This window comes from Nasonia vitripennis (genome assembly GCF_009193385.2).
Source record: "Nasonia vitripennis strain AsymCx chromosome 1 unlocalized genomic scaffold, Nvit_psr_1.1 chr1_random0004, whole genome shotgun sequence".
NCBI classification, from domain to species: domain Eukaryota; kingdom Metazoa; phylum Arthropoda; class Insecta; order Hymenoptera; family Pteromalidae; genus Nasonia; species Nasonia vitripennis.
The window spans coordinates 1,677,894-1,703,679 of NW_022279590.1; the positions used below are offsets into that span (position 1 = coordinate 1,677,894).

At 38.8% G+C, this 25,786-nt stretch overlaps 1 protein-coding gene across 13 annotated transcripts in view; it reads right to left on the bottom strand.

Annotated features, from left to right (window-relative positions):
* Nucleotides 1-25,786, bottom strand: part of LOC100678622 (dentin sialophosphoprotein) — an 860,138-nt gene that overhangs the window by 476,394 nt on the left and 357,958 nt on the right. For 11 of the 13 annotated variants that reach the window (XM_031933206.2, XM_031933240.2, XM_032601289.1 and 8 more), the window contains one exon: nt 10,993-11,184. The exons of the other annotated variants lie outside the window; for them this stretch is intronic. In XM_031933206.2, the coding sequence (XP_031789066.1) occupies nt 10,993-11,184 (192 nt within the window). The remainder of the gene's footprint in view (nt 1-10,992; nt 11,185-25,786) is intronic. 13 annotated transcript variants of the gene reach the window in all.

The following is a 25,786-nucleotide window of genomic DNA, read 5'->3' on the forward strand; positions in this document are numbered from 1 at the left end:
GGGGAATTTCGAAGTTCGCGGGCGAGGAAAAATCCGGAGGAGTTTCTCGAGCAAATTGATGAGTGCCGAGACGGATCAGGAATCTTCGACGCGGCGTTGTTGGCCGCGATTCCGTCGTGCCTGACGAAGAAGGCGTCGAGGTGGTATAGAACAGTGCGCGCGGAAATTCTCTCGTGGCCGGAATTTTGTAAGAAATTTAGGAATCACTTCATGAAATTCTATGATTGCGAGGATCTGATGGACAATTTGCAGCGCCGGACGCAAGCGGTGGGGGAGAAAATCACGAGTTATTTAGCTAGCTTTAAGTATATAATTTCGCGATTTCGACATCCGCCGTAGGAGCGTGAGCAAGTCGAGCTGGCTTATAGCAAACTCCATCCGAAGTACCGCGAAGCGATCATGGATAAAATAATCGAAACCCTCGACGATATCGAGAGGTACGGCCGGATTTACGAGAGGAAGAAGGACTTGGACTTGCGTCACCGCCAGCGGCTGAGAAGATGCGAGTGCCTGGCGCGGCATACACGGGCCCGAGAAAGTCTAAAGTAGCCGCAGTCCAGGAGGAAGAAGAGGGAGTTGCTGGGGTTGAAAGTGTGGCCGGAGGAAAGAAGGGTGGGAAGGGAAAGGGAAAAAATAAGGCTGGGAATAAGGGAGGCGTGCAGGCGTCGCCGCCTGAGGTATCAGCCGTATCCAAAGGCGCGCCGGCGCCGTCGCCTCTCTCGTATGCCAGTACGCAGTTCAGAACTCGGCGAAAGGCGGAATGTCGCACGCTAATCAAGCTCTCCCGTAGCAAGCTGGAAATCAGCCGCAGAACAGCAATAACGCGCCGAATAAGGGCTCTAATGCCAAGGCGAAGGCGGTAGCTAGCGGAGGTACTGTTGACGCGGGCGGAGAGGCCAAGAAAGAGTATTTTTGAACGCGATCGGCGCAAACAAGCCGAACGTGGCGGGCGGATTTTCGAATGCGCGAAACAGCGAATTTGCGGGGAGCGTGTTACACCTGCGAGGGAGTAGTTCATCGCGCGTCGGAGTGCCCAGAAGTTGTCTGTTTTGCGTGCCGGATGAAGGGACATATAAGCCGACAATGTCCGACGAGGCAGGCACTGGGGACGTTCGTAAAGAATAACTCTTGTTCGCGAGACCAATGCCAGGTATGTAACAGGCCCGGGGTTACCGTTAGGACATGTCCCACGTGCAGAGTGAGAGTGATGTAGAGTCGAGAGAGTCGGATTATGTCGCGAAAATACACCCGCGACAGGTCTGCTGGGGAGTGCCAAAAAGGATGAAAATGCACCTTGACGACAAAGCTGTATGTCAGACTCCTGCAGAAAGAACGTTGACGGAAGTGCAGGAGAAGTCTGTGGTTGAGCTTCAACAGAGCTTGAAGAAGCGCGGGTTGGGACAGTTTTCTCACCCCGGATTGGCCACGTCACAAACTTAAAGTGTGGAGGGTAAATAATTTATATTTGAAGTTTCGGATATTATCTATTTGTTGATGAATACAATTCTACCTGTTTTACTATTTAATGTTTTGCAATATTAAGTTAAATACTAACGATGAAATACAATATAAGTCAAACAGCAGGTATTTACATAAAAATTGTAAAAATGCTTGTAAATGAAATAAGTAAAACTATTTGTCCGCTATATGAATAAATATTAATAAATAAAGTTGTCATAACATATTTTTATCATCATCATCACAACAAATTAGAAATATAATTTAATTTGAAATATAATTTGCGTTGATGCGATAGTAAAAGTTTGATTGTTTATATAAAGGTTCCAAAGGAAAAAGAACATGTCATTATTGCTCGTAAAAACGAGATTCAAGATGGGCTTCATGAAGAGATTGGCATATTAGTGGATGCTCCAACACAAGGCTCCGGAAACACTAATGATGGCAACACAGCTAGAAGATTCTTTAACAATGTTGATGTTGTTGCAAGAATTACAGGTATAGATATTTTATATTACCTAGCTATATAATTAAATATATAGCTGAGCTTGCCTGTTTCGTATACTAGTTGCGTATATATTTATTAATTTAGCTTGAATACACTAATAAAAAGCTTTTTTGATGTACAAAAATAAAATGCAACAATTAATGAAAATTACGAAATAAAAAAATTCTAAGGGTTTTCCTACACTGTGCGATTTTTTCAAATCCATAGACATCACTGTGGGAGAAACAGTTCCATAAAATATACTTAAAAACGAACATTTTTACTGCGGTAGATATTATTTTGGTTGCGACCACGGTCGAAGAGCGTTTTATTTCATATTTCTGCGAATTAGGTAAAATAGACGAAATTCTAAGAGTTTTCAGCGTCTGTGAAACCTTTTCAAATCAATAGGAATTACTGCGGGGGGGAAAGATTCATAAAATATACTCAAAAACGTACATTTTCAATGCAATAGAATTTATTTTGGTCGCAACCAGAAGTGAAGCAGATTTTTGTCCATTTTTTTCCATTTGGACCCACTGTGCGACGGGGTCCTGCGCGGCCAGCGCCAGAGCGGAAGAGAGCGGAAAAGAGAAAGAGAGCGGATTTACGCTTGAGCTTCTGGGCCCAAGCCGTAAGCTAGAGAGAGATATAGAGAGAGAGTTAGAGTGGGAGTACGCGGAGTGAGAGCGTAGGGGCGGCTGCATCTCCCGCAGAGAGTCAGTCTTATGGGAGAGCTGGCAGCGTGACGACGCAGCCCATCCCATAGTGTGCAGTGTGCTAGTCTTAGATAGTATTCAGTCATTGTATTTAGTTTAAACAATAGTATTTTTCAATATATACCTTCATTTTAAAATATATCAGTGTTCAACCTAAGATATTTACCCTATCCAGTAGCAAGAATCGCACAATTGCGGCTCTTTCTAAACTAAGGAAGTGAGTCAATGTAGTTATCTCGCAAGTACACGTGAGTGTATCAAGAAAAGAAAAAACCTAGACGACAGACAGTTTGCAATAAGCAATGATGTATTTTATTCGTGTATTTTCAATACTTTATACCGTAACAAGCAGTCGCGAATTCATATTGCGCGCGCTCGTTTAGTCGCGCGATGTAAGCTCGGCATGCAAGCGCGGTGTTGCCAAGTCGTGCGCGGAGGCGAGCGTAAGATACTGTGCTTTCACGTTTACTCAAGATAATCATCAACACCGCAGTGCACAAATCTACGGGGGCTTCGCTCGCGATGATGAATTTCGGCAAGCAGCCGAAAATGTCGGCATATTTTAAAAGGAAAGCAGTGCAAGAGGCTGCACAGTAGGAGGCTGTGGGAGCGTGGCGAAACCGCCTCGTCAAGCTGTCAGCTCTGCACTAGCGTGCAAAGGCCCTGTCCAGCGAGTCGCAAGATCGCCAGGCGGCATTTTTTGATGCCCGCCGACTAGTGCCAACTTTGAAGGTTGGCGACGTCGCTAATAGGAGACACGTATTATCGTCTGCAGCGGAAGGCATCACTGCAAAATTGGCTTTTCCGTACATAGACCCATATACGATTACAGCCCGAATCGACTCGAATACATTCGAGCTGACCGATAAAAAAGAAAGAGTGGAAAAGCTACTGCCGACCAAAGAAATGAAAACCTATTATGACAAATACAACGAAGAGGGGGACGACGATGAGTCTCGATCACCGGAGGATGCTTGAGAGGTGAAGGCGATACGCGACCCGCCAGAAGCGTACGAACTCAAGTCTGAGATCAAGTAGACGGACGTAGTAGCGGGAGGGAAGCGCGAGAGCGAGCAACGGCCCGGTAAATATGGGTCGACATCCGCGGTAACGGAGAGAAGCGAAGGATCCGTAAACAGAGCTACCCCTAAACCCTCTCGCCACCCGCGCGGGCGACCTTGGAAAATTGTAACGGCAAGCGTGCCGACGGCGAATTAGCACTACGGGTTCCGCAGTCAAGAGTTATCTTGATTGTCTGCGGGTGAAAGGCTGTCTGTGTGCTACGAGAATTTGAATTTCGCGGCTATCTGCTTCAACATCGTGTCCGCGGGGCTATCTGCGCGACCGCGCGACTCGGCAACGGCGCGTGAACCGATAGTGTTGCGAGCGAGCGGGCCGTCGGGCTGCGACGCGTTGACTAATCAGCGCGCGCGCGGTACGGCGGCCAGAGAGAGCAGAGTAGCGGCCGCGAGCGGGCACTCGCCTGCCCCAACTGCTCCCGAACGGACGTGCCTCAATTTCGGCTTCACCCGATGTCCCAGCTAGAAGGATTTAAGGTCAGTGAATCGTTTTCCGTTTTCTCCGGTCATATCCGTCTCGCGGGTGAACGGCAGTTCCACGTTCGGTTTCGCAAACGAAAAGGTTATCTCGCGTACATGTTAGTTATCTTCGTATCGCTGTCTTTATCTCTTTGTATTGTGTCCCGTCGAATTATCGTGCTGTCTCGAGTAATAAGCGGAGTGTAGAATTAAGGATTTTTATCATAGAAGTGTAGAGTTATTTTGTGAAAACGTAGGTTAATACTTGGCGCCGACACTTGGACGCACGAGGCGTAAGGTGGTCGGTCAATTCTAGGATAACTCGTTCGGTGTTTGCGGAATTCGCGTGCGACATAATTGTGTGAGTGAGTGAGAGACGAAAAATGCGAGTAAGTGTGTGATCTGGTTGCTTCTCGAGCCTTAAGACGCGCGCGAGTCACGCGGAATATCTTTCGTGTACGGGTATTTGTTTGTCGGAGTTGCCTTTGTTCACGGATTATCTCAGCAAGTTGTACGAGTCGATTTTAAAGTGTAAGAATTTACTAAGAATATACAGTTCCGTCTGTTAAACCACGTGTCTCTATTATCCCGAACCGCCCTCTCTCCTTACCGTTTTTCGGGGCTGCAGCTAGCCGAGCAAACCACATGCAAAAAAAAACCCTCGCGCCGGGAAACAAAGAGTCGCGAAAACTTCACACAAATTTTCACTAGGGATATTCGAGTTGCTTTTGTTCTCTTCAAAAAAAAGTCATCGGCGGAAATTAAATTTTGATATTTCATCGTGAATATCTTTATACTTAATTAAAGAATCAATGCGCAAATGAGATTCCTACTGTAAATCAGACCTCGGCTACCAGAAAATCGAGGTTATTTTTCGAAAAACTCATTTTTCAGGAAATAAATTTTCTTTTTTTTATTATTATGGGCCCAATGCCTAAATTGATGGCTCCATTGAATTCAGAGCCACCCATTTACCATAAAAATCTTCGTCCTTTGAATCAGTAAAAAAAAGATTTTTTTCCTGATTCAAAATTATAACGACTGAAAGTGGTTTCATTCTCAAATTGTTATTCGGTATTAAGGGTCCAGCCTGGGTTGAATCCTGCAAAAAAAAACAACAAAATATTCGTCCTATAAAAATTTTTTCTCTACACGTATATTAAAAAACAAAAAATATCTACTGAAAATATTTACAATATACACTATTTCTACCAAAAAATATCATACATATACTATCCAAAATCACTGACCAAAATTCATGACATTTTACTGTATACCTTGGTAGAATCGGTAACCCATTTAATGGCCAGTTCTTGGAATGGAATCTAAGAACTAGACAGTTTTCTTTGTCATTTCTGAGGCAGAATGTAACGCTTTTTCTTCAACCTAATGGGCAGTTCTTGGATTCAATCTGATTGCTTTGTTCTTAAGTACAAACTGCCCATTATAGTTGGTCGAGTACCACTTGAACACTCATTATTCCTTGTTCCGTTCAGAGCTACACATCATCGTGAGCATTCAGAATCATGGCTCGATGTAATTATCTGTGATTCGGAATCCAAGGTTGATTCATATGAAAAATCTATAGCCTCTTTTATAAACAGGCACGACTATATTATAATCGATTATGTTTTCGATATACCAGAGAAGAAAGAAACAACAGTAGTTTCGCGTGATTTTAGAAAATTTTCACCAGAGGCCTTTCCGACTACTCTCTCTATTGAATTGCAGGCCCAAATATTACAGATGTCGGATGTAAATGATACTATAGACACTTTTCGTGAAGTGGCTTTTCGTCTTCTCGATCTTCATGCGCCATTTACTTCACGTAAATTATGCCGTCAACCTGCTTCTTGGTTTTCAAAGGATCTCAAAGACCTTTGTAAGAAACATGACAGATATGTTCATTGCAAATATACATGTAATGATCTTGACTTTGAGAGTTATAGGTCATTTGATAATCGTGTTAAACGTGCAATAAAGCATGCTCGTGATACATATATTGTCACAAATAGCCAGGATCGATCTATAACTTGGAGCATATTGCGCAAGTTTGGACTGTTGCCTAGTGATTTCAAATCACCGTTACACTACTTCAATAAAGAGGATTTGATTGAGTTTTACTCGTCTGTCACGTGACATCACCATCCCTACTCTATTGATACTTTAAAGGATATACTTGACGCTCCGCAGTTGTCATCATCTAACATATTTCAGTTTGAAGACGTGAGCATTAGACAAGTTCATGAGATGTTTCTAGCTTGTTTACCCAAAGCCAACAGTCATAGTTGTGATGGATTATCGCTTGCGTATTTTGATCGTACGTTAGCTGTCATTATACCCTTTTTCACTGAGATTTTTAACCTGTCTCTGAGTTCAGGAATCTATCCAGATATCTGGAAGAGGTCTGTTATTGTACCACTCAGCAAGATTGCGACACCGAAATCATCAGCTGACACACGTCCAGTGGCGAACATTCCTCATTTTGCGAAAGTTTTCGACTCGCTCGTTGTGAAACAGATTACTCAGTTTTTAGAGGAAAATTCGCTTATTAGGAGGTATTAGTCAGGTTTTAGAAGTGACCATAGCACCGAAACTGCATTGCTGAAGGTAACTGAGGATATTCGTCGTGATGCGGAGAATGGCCTAGTTACTTTTTTACTATTATTTGATTTTAAACGTGCCTTCGATTCCCATTAATCACGAAATGTTGTATCGCAAGTTCCACGAATTAAACTTCTCAAGAAATGTCATTGATTGGTTCTATTCATACCTTAATAGGCGTTCTCAAGCAGTAAGTGACCTTGATGGAACTACATAAAGTTTTTTACCGAGTACTTTTGGTGTGCCTCAGGGATCTTCTTCTGGGCCAATCATTTGTCTAATTTTTATTTTTATATATATATATATATATATATATATATATATATATATATATATACACATACATACAAATCCAGTGTCTGTTCTTGATCCAGCAAAAAGTATTTAAATATATTCTTTATATCTATCAATAGGTTGAATATTATAGACAATCTCTGAAAATTAACTGTAGATTGCATATCAAAAATCGAGTAAAATTTTAAAATATTGTTGAATTCAAGTATTTGGTTATCATTTAATTGACGTTTAGAATAAGAATAATTCCCGATTTTTTTTTAAATAAATACATCTTGTAACAGGCAGGAATAACGCCCGTAAGAGCTAGTCAGCGCGAGTGCAGGGTAGTGCGTCGTTGTCTCAGTGGTTAGAGCACGCGCTTTGAGATCTCTTGGGGACGTGGGGTCAAATCCTCCTCGTCGCTTTACTTTTGTGCGAATTAGTTCCCAGAAACCCCGTTACAATCTATAGTATCATAAATGTATCATAAATTATCGTACAACAACAAATAATCTATTTTTCACTGCCCTTTTTACCAGGTATATCTGCACTAATTAATTGGTTTAAGTGGTTTGCAGCATGAATATACTTTACTTCTTTTCTAAACAAATGTCACATCGACAGTGACGAATTGACGTAGAAAACTATAAAATTTTAATATATAATAAAATCACGTCAATGTTCTCGCCAGTGATAAATAACTATATGCATAGATACCTTTTTTATAATATAAAAATTTCAAGTTGCTTACTAGTGTAACGGGGTGTGAATTCGATCAACAACTAATTCGTCGAACGACTGGATCGCGTTCCCTCGATGCAGCGGAGGATTCCTCTCCGCCCGCGAAACACCACCGTTGCATGCAGCTGTTTCAGCTGCTTCTGTTTGCTGGGTCTGCGCGCCGACCGGCGCGTGCTCGGCTGCTCAACTGCGTTAAATAAATACTCTTAAATAACACCCGCGGAGGCGGCGGTATTCGCAGGAAGGAACAAGCATCGGAAATAAGCGAACGAGGTTCAGAAATGACGACGACTCACGTTAAATAAAAAGACTAGGGTTATATTTGTCAGTCGCGAAATAAACGTGAAGTTACAATGATAAATTATAATACGCGAGTCGCCAACAACTTTGCGACTCGCCGCGACGCTAGAACATTCGCACTCGCACGCGTGTATCGACGTGAAGGTCCCGCGCGCCGGATCACCCTCGCATGGGTGATATCCACACACCAGGCACTCTCTCTCTCTCTCTCATGCACTGCGCGCCACACAAACCTTCTCTCTTTCGTCGAAGACGCTCGTAGTCCTGGACAGGCCGCAAGACTCCATAACCACCCTGGACCGCTATGCTCAGGCTGGGGTCACCGGGCTCCGCGTCACACTCACACACGCAAAAATTCTCTCGAAGTCGCTGATACGCTCGTCCAACGCATTGCGGAATAGCTTTGAGACCAATTAGACGGCAATGCCGAAACATTGCCAGCCAATTAGGCTCTCTACTAAGCCGCGACTACCGATTCCTCCGCAGGTTGGTAAGACGTTTGGAGACCCTCGGTTGGGGCCGGGACCCATCCAATCCCTAACGGTTTAAGCAGGCCGCTCCCCGAGTTGAGACCGCAACTCACACGTCGAGGACGGCAGAGGGTTCCAGTCTCCGATGGTGCAGAGCACCCAAGGAGTCTTTCACCCAGTGCTAACCCCTAGCACAGCACTAACACTACCGCGAGACCTTGGAAAAGCTTAGCGGTCGCGTGTATGTTTAGCGAAGGCCGAGAGCTATCTGAGCGCGCTCCTGAAGGATTCGCCCGCGCGCTCGCCCTCTCTATCTCTTTCGCGCCTATTGCCGAATTCGCACGTGTTTATTATTGCGTACGCGATTCTACGCGATTTCGTCGCGGCGCAGCGGTACTCATACCGCTACGAGTTGGCTGTGGTGCTCAACTCGTTACACTAGATAATAATGAGACATATTTTTCTATTTGTTTACTAAATTTTAGCGTCTTTATTTTCATGATAATCAGTAATGAAAATGTATCATACATTCTAATCAAATGTTCTCGCATTTTACTAATATGAAATTGTACATTACATGGGCTAATATTAAATACAATAGCGACTACAAATGCTATAGCAAAAACGCCACAATCATAAGAATTAGTCTGATGCTGTACTTGTTTAAAAGATATCCGTAAATTATTTTTATTTTGAAACAGCCCATTAATAAAAATTTTATGTTGATCATCAAGATATTTTTTTGTTGATACTATTAAAAATTAGGAAAGAGATTTTAACCTAAATTTTATCACTATTGCAATATATATTTCAATCAAGTGTTATTAGTAAATCACGCTAGTATAATTAATGGGCTCCCCAGCAGTATAATAGAAATCTTCCATATCAAAACGCTAGACGAAATTCACGAAGCCCTCGAGGCTGAGCTGCTGCTGGCCGTATTGGAATATAGTCCTAACAAGCTGTCATCATCGACGGGCTAAAATGCAACACTGATAGGGGGAAATTCGCAGCCAATAAGATCTAAACCACGGATCGTCAGTGTGATAGATCTTCCCCATGCTGCAGCTGAAGATGAGGCCGAAAATCACCACGCCAGCGGTGCGACCACTCGCTGCATCAGTGCCAGAGCAACTGGCAAAGATTTCGCGCCGAGGCACACAACATTAAATGATTGTGTCGACAATCGACCTGACGTAACCACTACCGTCGCCTCATATACTATCGCCGCCAATACCGCCGCCGGCAGGAGACTTAACCGCCAACCTGCCACCTAGGCTGGTGCAGTTGCCGGATGGCCACAAAGTAGTCGTGCCGATTGGCATAAAGAAATAGGTCGTAAGGTACGGCGGCGGCATCAAACGCCTCCTGCTGCTCGTGCCGGCTACGGGGAAGGTGCGCCACGTAGGACCAGCAAGAGACATAAGCGCGAAATTTATTTATGTATTTTATTAATTGCGTACTGCGAAACAAGCGTCAGATAAAGTTTTGCACTTCGAAATAAGAGGAAGATGCAAGGAGACACGAGTCTTGTGCATAAATGTAGCCACGTACCGTAAAGGCGGGTCCACACGAAGCGGGATGAAAACTGCAGGCACACTAACGAAAAGGCGAGTCCGCATAAGTGCAGACAATGGCAACCCGGCGTACACTAGTGAGCGAAACAGTCATAGCACGCCAGGCAACGCGCGCTAAGCACCGCGAACACATTCACCCATCAGACACGTATACTGATGCACACATTCACACTACGGGGCTTTATAAGGCCGACCGCGGAGGATCGAAGGGAGTTCACCTTGAGCTTCCGATCCAGGCAGTACCGTAAACACGATACTGCAAGGAGAGACAGACAACCGCCGAGAAAACCGTCTTGTGAGCACACGTGACGGTCAGTCCGCACCGACATTGCTCTGCTCCTTTTGCTGCTGTGCGCACACAGGGATAAGAGAGTATCGAGAACTGCACCCGAAGTTGCGCAAAGTTGTGTGCACACGTCTCTGCAAGTCCTAAGGGCCACTGTACTAAACATATGGGCTGACACGACTTCGCCGCGACCGAATGTTTCTATAAGTACACAAACGCTACCGACCGACACCGCACCGTAACGTCGTAACCACGCTGTTTAACCGTACCATTGTAAAACGAATTATAAAGGCGAAATCTTTTTAACACCCGCGTGATTTAATTTCTGTTACAGGTGGGCTCTAACATAATAGTTTAAATATAGTATTACATTTATTAAACATAACGTTCAGAGTTATCAATCGCAGTTTCCCCTTCCAAATCCTGATTCCCGAGTAAAAACCCACAGACAGGGAAAACGCGATCGTTACAAAGCGTAACGCTATGTAACAATAATAAATCTTTCATGAATAATTATTGTTGTAGAATTTACTAACCGCTTTCCTTTTATCCTCACTGCTGAGTGCGCTATGGCTTCGATGTCTAATCAGGTTTATCACTTTACTAACGGGATTTCGACTGCTTTCTGAGCCTGACCGTGGTCGAATTTGATCTCTATCATCTTTCTGATCTTTTTCTGCATTGATGTCCGATGAAGAACTACCATATGAACTTTTATATATAGAATGCTATAAAAAAAATTAAACATAAGTATAACGCCTCATTGGTTATTATGTTTTTCTTTATAACAGCTTTTGTAATAATAATTATCGCTTTTTAGTAAAATATGTAAGCTTAAGTATCGACTTATTAATGCATAACACTAATATTGTATCAGGTGCACAAGCGTTGGTAGTAATAATTTTGGTTTGTCTTGCCTAAGTCTGACAAAAAAAGTCGTCTAGAAGTCTGGCTTGTCTGTTATGCTAAAATTCTTAAAATCGTAAAAAATAGTTTAAAAATATCAAATTTTTTACTTAAGGGGACACAACACTTTTAAATCCTGAAAAAAAGAATTATAAGTAAAAATAACAATATTAAAGTAAATCATTTGACATTTTTTTTTTAGTTTTTTGCATATAAAATGGAAACTATGCAAGCAATCTCAATGCGGTTGAAAGATGAATTGTAGAGAATAAAATTACGAAGAGAATGAAAGGTCGAAAGATCCGATCCGATGATTGCAACCTGAGAAAATCCGGAAAAACCGGAAAATTTGACGTTTTTTAAAAAAATTCGCAACTCCGCCATTTTTGAATGTTAAGAATTAAAACTTGGCATACAGGTAGCTATTTATATGTATTTTATGTGCGCATTTTATTCTCCACAATTCATCTTTCTCTCTCCCATTTTTAATCAGTTATTAACAATATAAAGGAAAAATTCGCTTTTTTTTGCATATAGAATGGAAACCATGCAAGCAATCTTAATACGGTCTAAGATGAATTGTAGAAAATAAAATAACAAAGAGAATGAGAGGTCGAAAGATCCGATCCGATGATTACAACCGGAGAAAATCCAGAAAAACTATATATGCGCGCTTCCCCTCAGCCGCCGCTCGGGCTGCCGCTGCCCCCTCTACTCCAGTGTTTCAGCGCGCTCGACCATTTCAGCACATATTCAAGGCCGTGTTTCACCTACTTTACTTAATTTTATTAAAAAACGAAAATCTACGTTTTGTTGCTATGCCTAACTAGTTTCAAATTCCGTTTTTAAAACTGAAATCGGACACTCATACGAGAATCCAGCCCTCCGCGAAAAAAATGGCTAAAAAAATTACAGTCGCAATTGTGCAAAAATTATTCGTTCGACAGAATAAGGGTTTTGCACCTGTAGCTACCTGTGTGCCAAGTTACAATTCTTAATATTAAAAAATGACGATGTTGCGAATTTTTTAAAAAAAACGTCAAATTTTCCGGTTTTCCCGGATTTTCTCCGGTTATAGTCATCTGATCGGATCGTTTGACCTCTTATTCTCTTTGTAATTTTATTATCTACAATTCATCTTTTAACCGCATTAAGATTGCTCGCATAGTTTCCATTTTATATGCAAAAAAATATAAAAAATACCAATTATTGATCTAAATTGTTAATATTTAATTGAGAATTACGATTCACGAGTTAGAAAGTGTGCAGAATTTATCTACTAACTGCCCTTTACAAAATCGCACAGTTGATTTTCAGGTAGTATTTATGTCAAATTATGGCTGTTATTTTGCCCCGTTGCTTGTCCTATATTAGAAACTCGGAACGCAGGTAGAACAGTTAAAAAAACACGCTGCCAATTCTTTGGCACGTAGCTTTCTTCAAAATTATGAATTGCTTCAATATCAAAATAGCGCCCCCCCTCCCCCCATGCATCTAAAGTGTATGACAAGCTTCTCATTTTGAGTGTGAGAGCCATTCCCTACTATTGTAGCGGAGGTTTCGAGTAATTGTGTAGCACAGAAAACCGTGTATTTTCAGTATTTAATCTATTTCTCGGAATCAAATCAATGAAATCACTTAAAATCACTTAAAATTTGTATTATTCTTTCTCCCTCGCTTGCAGAGCTATAATTAATTAATAGTTGTTAGACGAAATATCGCCATGAAATAAACACATATGCAAACTAAAAATCTTGTTTTCTTTATGAAATAATAAGAGACTATACATATATTACATTATACGGTATCAACAATAAAAATATGTAATACTCAAGATAATTTCTGGAGATGACTTTGATACTGTCCACCCTGGTAACCAAGAACATCGGGGACCCCAAAACCCTGAGTAGCCAAACTGGACTGATTTTCATCAATATTTATCGAGTTATAAATTTTTCATTTATTGTCTTTTCGAAATGCTCATGTTTTATGCAAAATTCCATTTTTTTAAAAGTGATTGATCAATTTAATTCGCAAAGTTTGTGAATGCTCTCACGAATCGAACGCGAATAACCACATTAAGATCCATCTTATTGTTAAAAAAATCGGTAGTTTATTGCTTTATTTCCTTGGCTATTCAAATTTTCGCACTTCCAATGACCGGAAGCTACGTGACTGAACGACGGGAAAGAATAAAAAACTTCTCAACGCGAAAAGAAATTTACTGAGCGGGAATTCAACTTGCAATATTTTGCTAATAAAGTAATCGTTTAGAATGAATCTTTTGCCTCCAGAAAGATTAAATAAATATCTTTCAAGTCGATAGCGATAATACGGGCATATGTGCTACAATAATGATATAAATGCGTTTGCGAAATTATTCTGAGAAAAAATAACCCCGGGAACTAAGTCGATGCTTCTGGTTTTTTTTTTAATACACTTACCTGGTGCATTTCTTCGTAGACGATTTCCCGTCGTCCCGGGGATCATCCTGACACCTAGATATCATGTACGGGATTTAAAGGCTATGTGATGGTAGTTTTGATTGATAGTTGTTGCTCTTCTCCGTAGACGATCTCCTGTTGACCTGTGGTTACCTGACACCTGGTAATCGTCTACAATATAGACGTAGACAGTGTTCTGTCTTCGTAAGGGTCCTTTTATATCCAATATATACCATAGTCTAATGTATATTCTCCAAATAATATAGTTTCATTATATATTTAAATGAATATATAGATCAACATGACGGGAGTGCAGATGCCTCCCGATAAGTGTGTTTCAAATGTTGCTTGTCACAGACAGAAAACTGCAACAACATTGATTTGCATCATATTGTTGTTTAGCACAAAAAACTTACTTTTGAAACAGCTAGTTAGTGAATTGCAGAAAAAAACGTTTTACTTAAAGAAAAAATGCTAAATAAGCAAAATGAAAGTGCCGCGACTAGTTTTTCTTGTGAGTAATAAAACCGTGGACGTCAAAAAGAAAGTTATAGAGTCCTTAGTTACTGAAAAGAAGATTCAAACAAAGAACTTGTACATAAACAGAAAAGAAGAACTTATTATCAATTGCTTGGACAGTAAAAGTGCTATACTAACTGAATCTGTTTTGAAACATAACCTCTAATGTATATGTGAGGTTAGGAAAGATACATTGAAAAATCCTAAAATCAAAATTGTCGGAATCGATAACTATAGTAACATGGAGATGGAGGACATAGAGGACGATATAAACATGAGAAATTTCGGAAGTTTCACAAACAAAGGACAAGTATAACATATGTACAAAAGCAATTTCAGTAGCTTAATTACACTAATAGAGCTTCCCGCTGACATATACAAACTCATCAAGGAGAACAAAAGCAGGATTTTTTTGGCTACTAGAACTGCAAAGTATATGATTCAATAAATATAAATTCATGTTACAATTGGAAAAGATTTGGGCACAACGGTAATAAATGCAATAACAGTTCTGTATGCCTCCAGTGCGCAGAAAAGCACAAGACTAGTACCTGCACAAACAACGCTATTGAGTGTCTGAATTGTGAATTTTCAAACAGTAAATACAAGATAAAGCTTGACATTAACAACGTTGCTAAAGATACAAACCAATGCTACATCATTAAAGAAAAAATTAGCATATAAATCAAGTAAGTTATCCTAGCACTATGGCGAACCCAAACATCGCTGTAGTGCTAGGGTCGTCAGAGTGTGTGATGTCATCTTCGAAAAGAAGAGGAAATAGGACCGAGACGTGCGTTTAGCTGATGAGAGAGCGGGGCAGGGAGGGAGCGATCGCTCGTGCGCATTGACAACGCATCCCGCATCTATTGCGACGACTCTTTTTTACATAGGACCGTACTTTATGGAAATACAATCCTTCGGAGAAACATGCGTGTATGCATGTGTATGTCTCTCTCTCTCTCTCTCTCTCTCTCTCTCTCTCTCTCTCTCTCTCTCTCTCTCTCTTTTACTCCGCAGCTTGAGAGCGGGAATTAATGTGAATTTTTTTATTGAAGAAAAAGAGACGATGTGCAACTCGTGTCGAGAGAAAGGGTAAGAGGGGGTGTAGACGTGCGTTTACGCGCATTTACATGACCCAATAGATCGGGAAATGAGAGCAGGGGCAGGAAGAGAGCGGTCGCACGCGCGCGCGTGGCAACAAATTGCATGAACTTGGCGGCGGGCTACTGCTGAGCCAACGCATCTATTGCGCCGGCTCCGTATCAACCTTTTACGCTCGCACGAATTTTTGTCGCGTGAACTGTAGCGCGATCCAGTGCTTTATTCTTCTTCTCTGTTATCGTGTTTAACACGTGTACTTACGTATAAAACATGATACGTTCTCCGAATCTTCATTTTATATTTTATAAAATATCTATCTACTATTATATTAAAGTGCTTAATGTACCTGTTTTCCGTGAAGCCATTCACATTTTTTCTCAATAACTTAACATCTAGTTGAGACCTGGACCTCGTCTATGAGGCGGATATAATTTTGGGCCTTAAAATTTTTGGGCCTTGAAAATTTTTGGCCTTAAAATTTTTGGGCCTTAAAAATTTTGGGTTATTTGAATTTTTCTGTGCACCGTGAAGCCATTTACATCTTTTCTAAACAACTGACATATATTATTTGTTTATTATTATTTATAATTTATAGCGCATTTTTTATGTATATGTTGCTCATATATATCTAAAATAGATTTATGATGATTTAGATGATTTATTTGTTTAATATTAATTTATATATATCTACTTCTATTATTTTATTAAAGTATACTTAAGGTATCTGTGTGCCGCGAATCCATTCACATCTTTACTCAATAACTGACATACTTTATTAGTTTATTATTTATTAAATATTTCATGATATACGATATTTTTTGTATATGTTTTATTTGAATCATCATTATTTTTACTTTTATCCTCAAAGCTTGAATTTATTAAGAGAAATATTGTTAAATTTTTTTTTCAACGTTACCCTGGATAATGCTACATATAATTAACTATGACTGAAAACTGGATTCCGTAAATAGACACCAACTTTGTTAAATGTTTGGCCTTGTATTTTGTTAATTGTCATGACATATCCTAATCATACTGCAAACTGTCATCTTGTCATTTCAAAAGAAATTTTTTCTTTTGAAAAAATTAAATCAATCCGTGGTATTAAAACAACTTTACCAAATTGTTTACCGCTAATTATTTCTGCCAGTATACAGAATTGCATCATTGTCTTTACTATTAATCGAGTACGATTACAAAGCCCATCGTTTAAATTTAAATTTCTCAGCAAAATAATTACAGCACCTACTTATAAACGTAACTTATGAGGCGGTAGGCCATTTGGCGTAAGTGAATTTAAAAATTCTATTGGTAATATCTCTTTATTATCATCTTCGTTTTTCGACTTAAATTACTCTTTTGCAAAGTTTATTAGCATTATTAATATCAAAGCAATCTCCATAAATTTCTATAATTATATCATTGGTTGATAATAATTCTGTTGGAAGTACGTTATGTTACTGTCCATTTCAAATTTGTTGGAATATTTTCCATCTCTAATTTTTATGGCTATTTTTTAAACTCTTTGTCACAATTACTAACTCTCATATTATATTTTGAAGTCATTATTTGGAATTTACTCCATTAATGACTATTTTTCACACAATTTTCAATAATTTTTGTTACATATCTTGTATTTAAATATTGTTTTATTTCATCGTAGATCAAATTTTCTTCTTCGCATTCGTTTTCATTATTACCTGATTATACCTTGACTCACTTTTATAAATGCAACATCATGCCCCTTATAACAATTTAAATAAATATTTGACACATTGAATAGTTGAACATACTTCAACATTAATATGACAATTACATTCCAACAATAAACACGGATTGTATGGAACTACAAATCGATTATTAGCTATATTGTTTTTATTGAAACAAATTTTTTTCCATTGTTACTACGTCGATAAAGAAGATATCCAGTATTAGTAAAAGTAGTTTGCTAATTAAACTATTTAGGAAAGTTTTTGGTAAATTTGTTTGTTTTGCTATCCATACATGGTGAATTAAAGTTATTTTTACCACAAGAGCCATGTATCCATTGATTGCTTAACGATATTATGTAACCTTAGATATTTCATTTTGTCAGGTATTTCTGCACTTATAAGTTTATCAACATCATCTGCATTGTTCAGTTTATGATTTTTATGAATGAAAGCCAACAAGTGCATATGTGGTAAACCTCATTTCTAAAACTCAAATACATAAGTATATGCAATACATTTTCCAAAAGTTTTTAGTTTAAGAATTTTATTTAATAATTCATTAACTTTTGCATTAAAAACTTTTGCTACTAAATCAGGTTTGTCAAGAGTTTATCATTTTTTCTCAAATTTTGTTTGATTTCCTTCCATTTTGGGTTACATGTCATAGTAATGGAAAGATCTTCTTTACCATACTTTTGAACTATTGTCATTTAATCTGAAAAGTTTTGTTGTAACGATCGTGGACTTGTTGAAGGACCTGGAAATGTTGAAGGTAATACAAACATTTCTAATTTTTACGCTGTCATCGTTACTTTTATTTTTTAAATGATCTATGACATCTTTGTATAAATCTGTCCCTTATTGGTGTTGATTTTTATTAAAAAAAAAAATAATAATCGCGAAACTTTTACCCAAGCATCAATAATTTTCCTAAATTTAAGTAAGGATTAAAATTGTTTCTGATGCTGAATTTATGACAATAAAATTGTAGCATTGAAATATTGTTTCTGTTATTTTTATTTTTTACATTGGGCATCCATCCAATACCTCCATTAGGATACATAAGTGGATATGACATAGGATCTACATGTTTACTAATGTACGATATATTATTAGGTTTATATACATATATCTCGATTTTCTGGTGGTTGACCATTTTCACCTACAAATATCACAGCTACTTCATCACATTTAGTTGCGTTATGTCTACGTTTATCATGATTAGAAATACAATAAAATTTCTTTACTATTAAACTCAACATCATTAGTTTTCAAACGATTTTGTTCTTCCATTTCGACTTCGCGCATCATTTTGTATGATTTAGCGTATATGTTTACGTGTCGAAAAATAGTATCTAATTCCTTTAATAGCATTCAAGAACATGGCACATTAGTTTGTAATCGTGATTGCGAGGCAATTTCATTATTCATGATGTATAGTTGCCCATATTTTCTGGCTTCGTTTTCGTCTGGATGTAAGGTATAATTGTGGTAAATTTGACCACTTATTTGAATAACTTGAGGGCCTTTTCCGAAAGGAGCGTTAAATCTAGCCCCAAAACTTACGAAGGCAAGTGCATTATTATATTGTCTAATATTATTTAAAAAGTGTTTACTTTCGTCAGTATTTCCAGAAACTAATTCTTTTAAACGTCAAGAATAAGTGATATTGTCAGACGTTTCCTCTACACGGAGAAAAAAACGTTGAGGCTACTCAAAACTTCAGTAGAATCTACTTGACGACTTAGGTAAAGAAAATCCTGCGCGGTAGACACTCATCGAATGTGGGAGTCTATTCTCGCACATTTTTTACTCAAATAGATCCTACTGAAGTTGCTTCGGTAGATTCAACATTTTTTTTTCTCCGTGTATTGCAACAATTAGAAAACTTCTTGTCACATAATATTTTAAATTTGAAATGTCTTGCCTTACAGAATTCACATATTCCACTCATGCTACTTAAATCATTCTCCATAATTGCTGATTCATCGAAATCGAAATCGAACATGGCATCAAATTTTGTTATTGAAAATGCATTGAAATTTTTAATAGCGTAACCTTTAATTTTTTGTAGTTATTGTTATAATCTTATTACTTTTTAATTTTCTTTAGAGCTATATATATATATATATATATATATATATATATATATATATATACCTAATCAACCGAGGGACGTTAGGAGCGAGGAGACCCTGCTAGTTTAAAAATTATATTGCTGTTACCTATGATGATTTCGGTGATTGAAGACTCCTTGCACTTGTTCTCGCTTGACCTTACACTACTACTACACTAACATATTGTTTATTATGTTTTCAGAAATGATAAACTTATAGTCACAGATTTTTGAATAATAAATAAATGAATTATTTTCGATAAGCGCAATTACATTTAAAACAAATACACACACAGCATTTTTCAAAAAACCGCCATTTCTGTTTTTTTAGCCAGAATTTGCGCTTGCACGAGGCGCAATTGTCGTTTCTTGTCACCTCGCGTTCTCTGGCAGGCAGAATTTTTCTTGTGAGCAACTACTGCTCAGATCACACAAAAAATACACCTGGGTGTGGATCTTCTTCATCTTTTGGATTTTCAATTTTCACCCTTTTAAATTCAATTTCACATTCTTCTATCTTAAGAATCGGTTTAAGCACTACCTCAAAATCTATCTCTATTTCCTCCTCCTCTTCTACTGGTTCTTCGTTTTCTATTGCTTCTTCTTCTACGTTTTCTTCTTCTTCTATGTTTTCTTCTTCTTCTACGTTTTCTTCTTCTTCTTGACGACTATTAAATTTTACAAATTTCTTATACGGTTCATCTAGTTTTTAGCACCTGAACACAAAACCGATGATAAAATTGGTGTACGTTTCAAACTTGCTTTTGTGAACTTCACTGTTTATCACCACATATTTATTATTTAAGAAACACGTGGCTGATGCCATACTTTTTTATTACACGACTAACTTGACTCGCGCGCGCGAAGAAAAACACGTGCGAATTCGGGAATAAGAGCGAGAGAGATAGAGAGAGCGAGCGCGCGGGCTAATCCTTCAGTTGCGCGCTCAGATAGCTCTCGGCCTTCGAAAAGTAAGCATGCAACTTCGCTCGTGATCTAGGAAATCGCTCGATAACCCGGTGTGCTGTGCTGTGTCCAGCGAATTATATCCTGTCTGTGAGTGCGACGCGGAATCCGGGTATCCTGATCTCCCTGCATAGCGGTCCAGCAACGTTCTATTTCTGCAGTCTGTCCGGGATCAGGAGCGTCGGCGACGAGATCGAGAAGGTTTGTGTGATGCGCAGTGAATGTGATGGTGTGCATGAGAGTGTATATCACCCGCGCGAGGGTGATCCGGAGCGCGACCTTCACGGCGATATACGCGTACGAGCGCGATTATTCCAGCGTCGCGGCAAATCGCAAAGTTGTTGGCAACTCGCATATTATTATTATTATTTGTATATTTGTAAATTCACGGTTTTGACGCGCTTGTAAAATATAACGTAGTCTTATTATTTTACGTGCTGTTTCGTCATTTCTAAACCTTGCTCGTTTCCTCCTGATTCCTGTTCCTTCGTGCGAATACCGCCGCCTCCGCGGGCGTTTTTTATTAGTATCTAATGCAGTTAAGCAGCCGAGCACATGCCAGGCGGCGCGTAGACCCAGCAAAACAAAAGCAGCTGAGACAGCTGCATGCAACGGAGGTGTTTTGCGGGCGTAGAGGAGTCCTCCGCCGCATCAAGGAAACGCGATCCATTCGTTTAGCGCGTTATTCGTTGATCAGATTTACACCCCGTTACAATTATTACTATATTTATATTGATGCATTTAATTTTTTTTAGAAAAATTATAAAGTAGTATGCTTATATAGGTCCATAAAAAAGCAATACATATATTGAAAAAAAGTATATTTTAAACGCAAGCAAAAGTTTTATAATGCAAATTATAAGAGTGGAATAGGCCTACTGGGGATACCACTTTTTTGTTAATAAACGTTCATAACAAAAATTAAATAAATTTGATACTAAAAGACATTTTACTCTAATAATAAGTCTAATAAATATTAAAGAGAAACACATAATAAATGTGAAAATGTACATGTAAAAAGACTTACATAAAGAGAAATAAATGTTAGTAATGATATTTAAGAAAAACACGTTGTTGATGTTTATTAACAAAATATTAAAAAAAAACGCACCAACAGCATACTCCACTAAATTTACAGTATGTTCATGGTAGTACCCCTTGGGTGGTGTAGAAATCTGTCAGTACTTTCTGAATTACATATTTAGTAAATTTAATAGATAATAATTAATCATAACATTATAACACTCGATTAATACTTTTCTGCCGTGTTATAACCAGGGCCAGAAGGGCCCTGTTTATTGTAAATTAACGTCGGGCGTGCAGAAGGCACGGCTCGGCCGACTCAGATCATGCACGTGTTTTTACACGAGCCCGCGGAGGCGGCGTAGGTCGGGTCGTAGGAAATAACACACGAGAAGTTTAGATATGGAAATGTATAATCAATTGTAGCTATACACGGAGGTGCAAACGCCGCACACTTCGACGAACGATAAAGAGAGACGAGAGATATTACCCTGTCGGCGTGAGAGAGTGAGAGTGCAGGTACTTACAACTCAGTAGTGGCAGTAGTACTTGACGCTACGGACGTGGTCCAGTCTCGGACGTGGAGATGTAACAGTTCGGACGGGCGTCGCAGCAACTCGTCAGTAACGCACGGACGAATATCGTTCGCTCTCGGGATGCTCGCAGGACTCACAACAAACCCGCGTATATAGTAGCGCGAGCTACTCGTGTGGATAGCGCAGCGAGACTAACTCTAGTCGCGGCTCTCCCGGCCGTCAGCACATCGTTGTCATATCTCGCCAACGCTGTGCGGCCAGGCGGCAACCGCGCTACCTATGCTCTCACTCTCTCTGTCTCTATCTTGCCTCGTTTCTCGTTCTCGCTCGTTTCGGCGCTCGTTGGCAGCTTGCTGAAACAATAATCTTATTACAATTAGTACATGATTAGCCGTTAGACATTTGACGTGCACTCGGCCGTCACAGCATATTATATTCAAATGGGGCATTGGTGAGCAAAGCGAAAAAGGGTAAAATATATATCATGAGCCGCCCAAATAAGGAGAAGTTATAATGAAGGCAAGCCAAAATGAGAGGGAGGCCGAATGAGGAGGAGCCAGAAATAGTAAAATTACGTAAAAATCATTCATTATTAACCCAACAATGAAAGTTGGGTTAAAAATAACGTGAAAAAAGGCTCCATTTTAACCCAATAACCTAAATTGAGGGGGAGCTAATTTCTGAAACGGCGACGGCGGCGGCGAAGATTTTTTATTAACATAGAGAGATAATAATAATTACAATTGTAAAGTAGGTATCGAATGAGTTGTATATACGTGCTGGTTTCTTAAGTTTTTCATACAAGCTCATGTCAATACTTTAGTTTCAGAATCAACAACGGAGTCTGATCCAAAGATCAATGAAATGTACCAGGATACACTTAATTGTAAGTATTGAATGTGTTATTAAAAATAGCATAATGTGAATTTAAATGCGCATATCAATATTTTAATATTTAGGACCGCCCATACCAAACAATGATGTAGCCCTAGAGGAAGAAGTGAATGGGGCCGAGTTCAGCGATACGGATGTATCTCTCGAAGATGGTTTCAGCGGTAGGATCACAGTCATAAGTTATATGTTTACAAATATAATACTCGAGAAATCAAAAAGTTGATTATCCTACAGGTTATCTAATACAGCATGGTAAAGGATCGGAGCCCCGATTTATTGTAGAAAGAGAATCAGTACATCATTATCGTCGATTCGGATAGGAGGAAAGGGAGATTCAAGGTACTATTTTGCAACCACCACCAGACGTTATGATTGGTTGGAGAGATGTATGCGTAATTTTCATCGTCAGTTTTGCGATGGAGGTAGACCTTCTGATTTTATAGGTATAACGTTAAATTCAGAAAATTTCAAACATGGACCACTATGGCTTTCATTATACTGATCCAAAATTTTCACGCTGATGATCTTTGGGAAATGTTGTTCAACACTGTGCAAAGTGCAAACAATTTCAATATAACTGACAGATTATCAATCAACTGTGCGGTAGTTAAGAGTATGGCAGGAAGTGGCCATGTAAAGCCGACGGAGGAAACTGTGAATAAAAGATCTATCCTCTGTATAAGAAATGATGACAATCCATGCCTACCACGTAGTTTGGCTGCTGCTTATGCTTATGCAGTAAGAAGTCAAATACGTACAGGTAGCTTGCATAATTATTAGAACTTAATACTTCAAAACCGTGGAAGAGTTCAAAAAAGAGCTGGAGAAGAACTTATAGAATTATAAAATGTACAGATACCACCCAAATGAAGTGGGATTGACGAAATTCATAAATTTCAAATATTTTTTGCTACACGTGGTATAATATATATAAGCGAGCATAGCATTATCAGCCAATCCTTAATTGATTGCAGCTTGTGGGAGTACCGGATATTGTATACCCTGTAATAGAAGTTATTGGCTCGCTGAAGATCATAGACGTTATAATAAATGTTACAAATGTATGGCGATAAAATCATGCAATATGACCGAAAATTCGAGGACATACGTGGTTTGCAACCGATCATTTTTCGGCAATTCATGCTTTGAAAATCATCTAAGAAAAGAATCATTTAACAAAAATAGCAGTGTTTGTGAGAAAATAAAATTTTGTCAATCTTGTTTTAAAACGATACGTCTGAACAAAGATAAAGAGCATAAATGTGGGGTATCTTTCTGCTCGACATGTAAATTAAACTTGCCAGTAAATCATATGTGCTACGTACAGACGACATATCGATCAGGTACGATCAATGTGGTATTCGTGAACACGTGTTCAAAAATAACCCTATTAAACAAATTATCGATCCTGCATTAGCACCATGAGAGCAATTTAAAAAAATCATTTGTATCGCTCATAACTCGCAAGGGTTCGATGCCCAATTTGTATTCAAAGATATTGTTGAAAAAATACTACGAACAACGTTAACACTAACATCCGTGGTGATGAATGGTTCAACAATAATTATAATGAAAATCTTAGATGTAAGATTTATAGATAGTTTGAACTATTTTCACATGCCTTTAAGTAGTTTACCAAAAGCTTATGATTTACCAGAAATTAAAAAGAGCATGTTTCCACATTTATTTAATACACCTGAAAATCAATCGTACAAGGGTCACCACTTCCACCATCAGATACATACTCACCAGGTACAATGCATACGAAAGACAGAGAATGATTTTTTGAGTGGTATAACGAAAAAATATCGGAAGGATAGATATTTAACTTTTACAAGAGATTATTAAATATTGCAAACAAGATGTAAAAATTTTACGATTAGCATGTCTGGCTTTTCGAAAAACTTTTATCAAATTTGGTGTGGACCCGTTTTTAGAGTGTACAACAATTGCATCGTCTTGTATGCATGTATTCCAAAACTAGTTTTTAAAAAAAATCAAATAAGTATCGTATCGCCACAAGTTTACCGAAAATGGGATAGTCAGTCTGAAAAAAAACTATATATTGGATGGAGCGACGTGTCCTTAACAGTTTTATCGAACATGCGGGGCGATGCAGAGAGAAGAGACTTGCTGAAGGTATGATTGTAGATGGCTGTAGTGAACCTCAAGACGACGAAAATCATAAGTGTCAAGGAAATGGATGATAAATATGAAAGAACGCGTGCTATCAGTGCCAGGATAATATCAAGCAATTACAGACTCATTGAAAGTGGAAATGCCATTTTAACATCGAAATTTCGGAAAATGAAAAACTTCAACGTTTTGCAAAAGAGAACACCGCAAGTATAAAGCGAAAACCATTAGATCCGCGGGATGCGTTTTTTTGATGGTCGTACTAGAAACACTGTCAAAGTATATGATTGTCGGGGATCAGAAAAGATCAAATATGTAAACGTATGCTCGCTATATCTGTACATTTGTAAATGTGGTAAATATCCTATAGGACACCCAAAAATATATGTTGGACAGGAAGAGTGCTAGACGCTCGTAGGTCCAAATAATGGCATTTCTAAAGTGGATGGTTTAATTGTTTGTAACGTATAAGCACAACGAAATTTGTATCACCCTGTATTACCCATGAGAATGCACGAAAAGCTGATATTTCCACTGTGTCGTACGTGTTGTGAGCAAACGATTCAAGAAGATTGTCCTTACAATCATCCAGAGGAACGTGTTTTACGTGGTACGTGGGTTTCTGAGGAAGTCAAAGTAGCTGTCGAAATAGGATAGATCGTTAAAGACATGTACAAAATTTGGCAGTATGAAACGACACAGTACGATCAAGACAAGAAAAAGGGGTGAGTTTTTGCCGAATATATAAACGAATTTTTCGCACAAAAGATCATGGCTTCAGGCTATCCTCCAGAGTGTGTCACTTAAGAAGATAAAGAAAGATACGTGCAAGAAGTAAAAACGACTGAGAGTATAAGTTTAGACAAGGAAACGATATGTTTTAACGCTGGACTAAGATCGATTGCAAAACTATGTCTCAATTCATTATGAGGAACGTTCGGTCAACGTGAAAATATGACAAAGACAGAGATCGT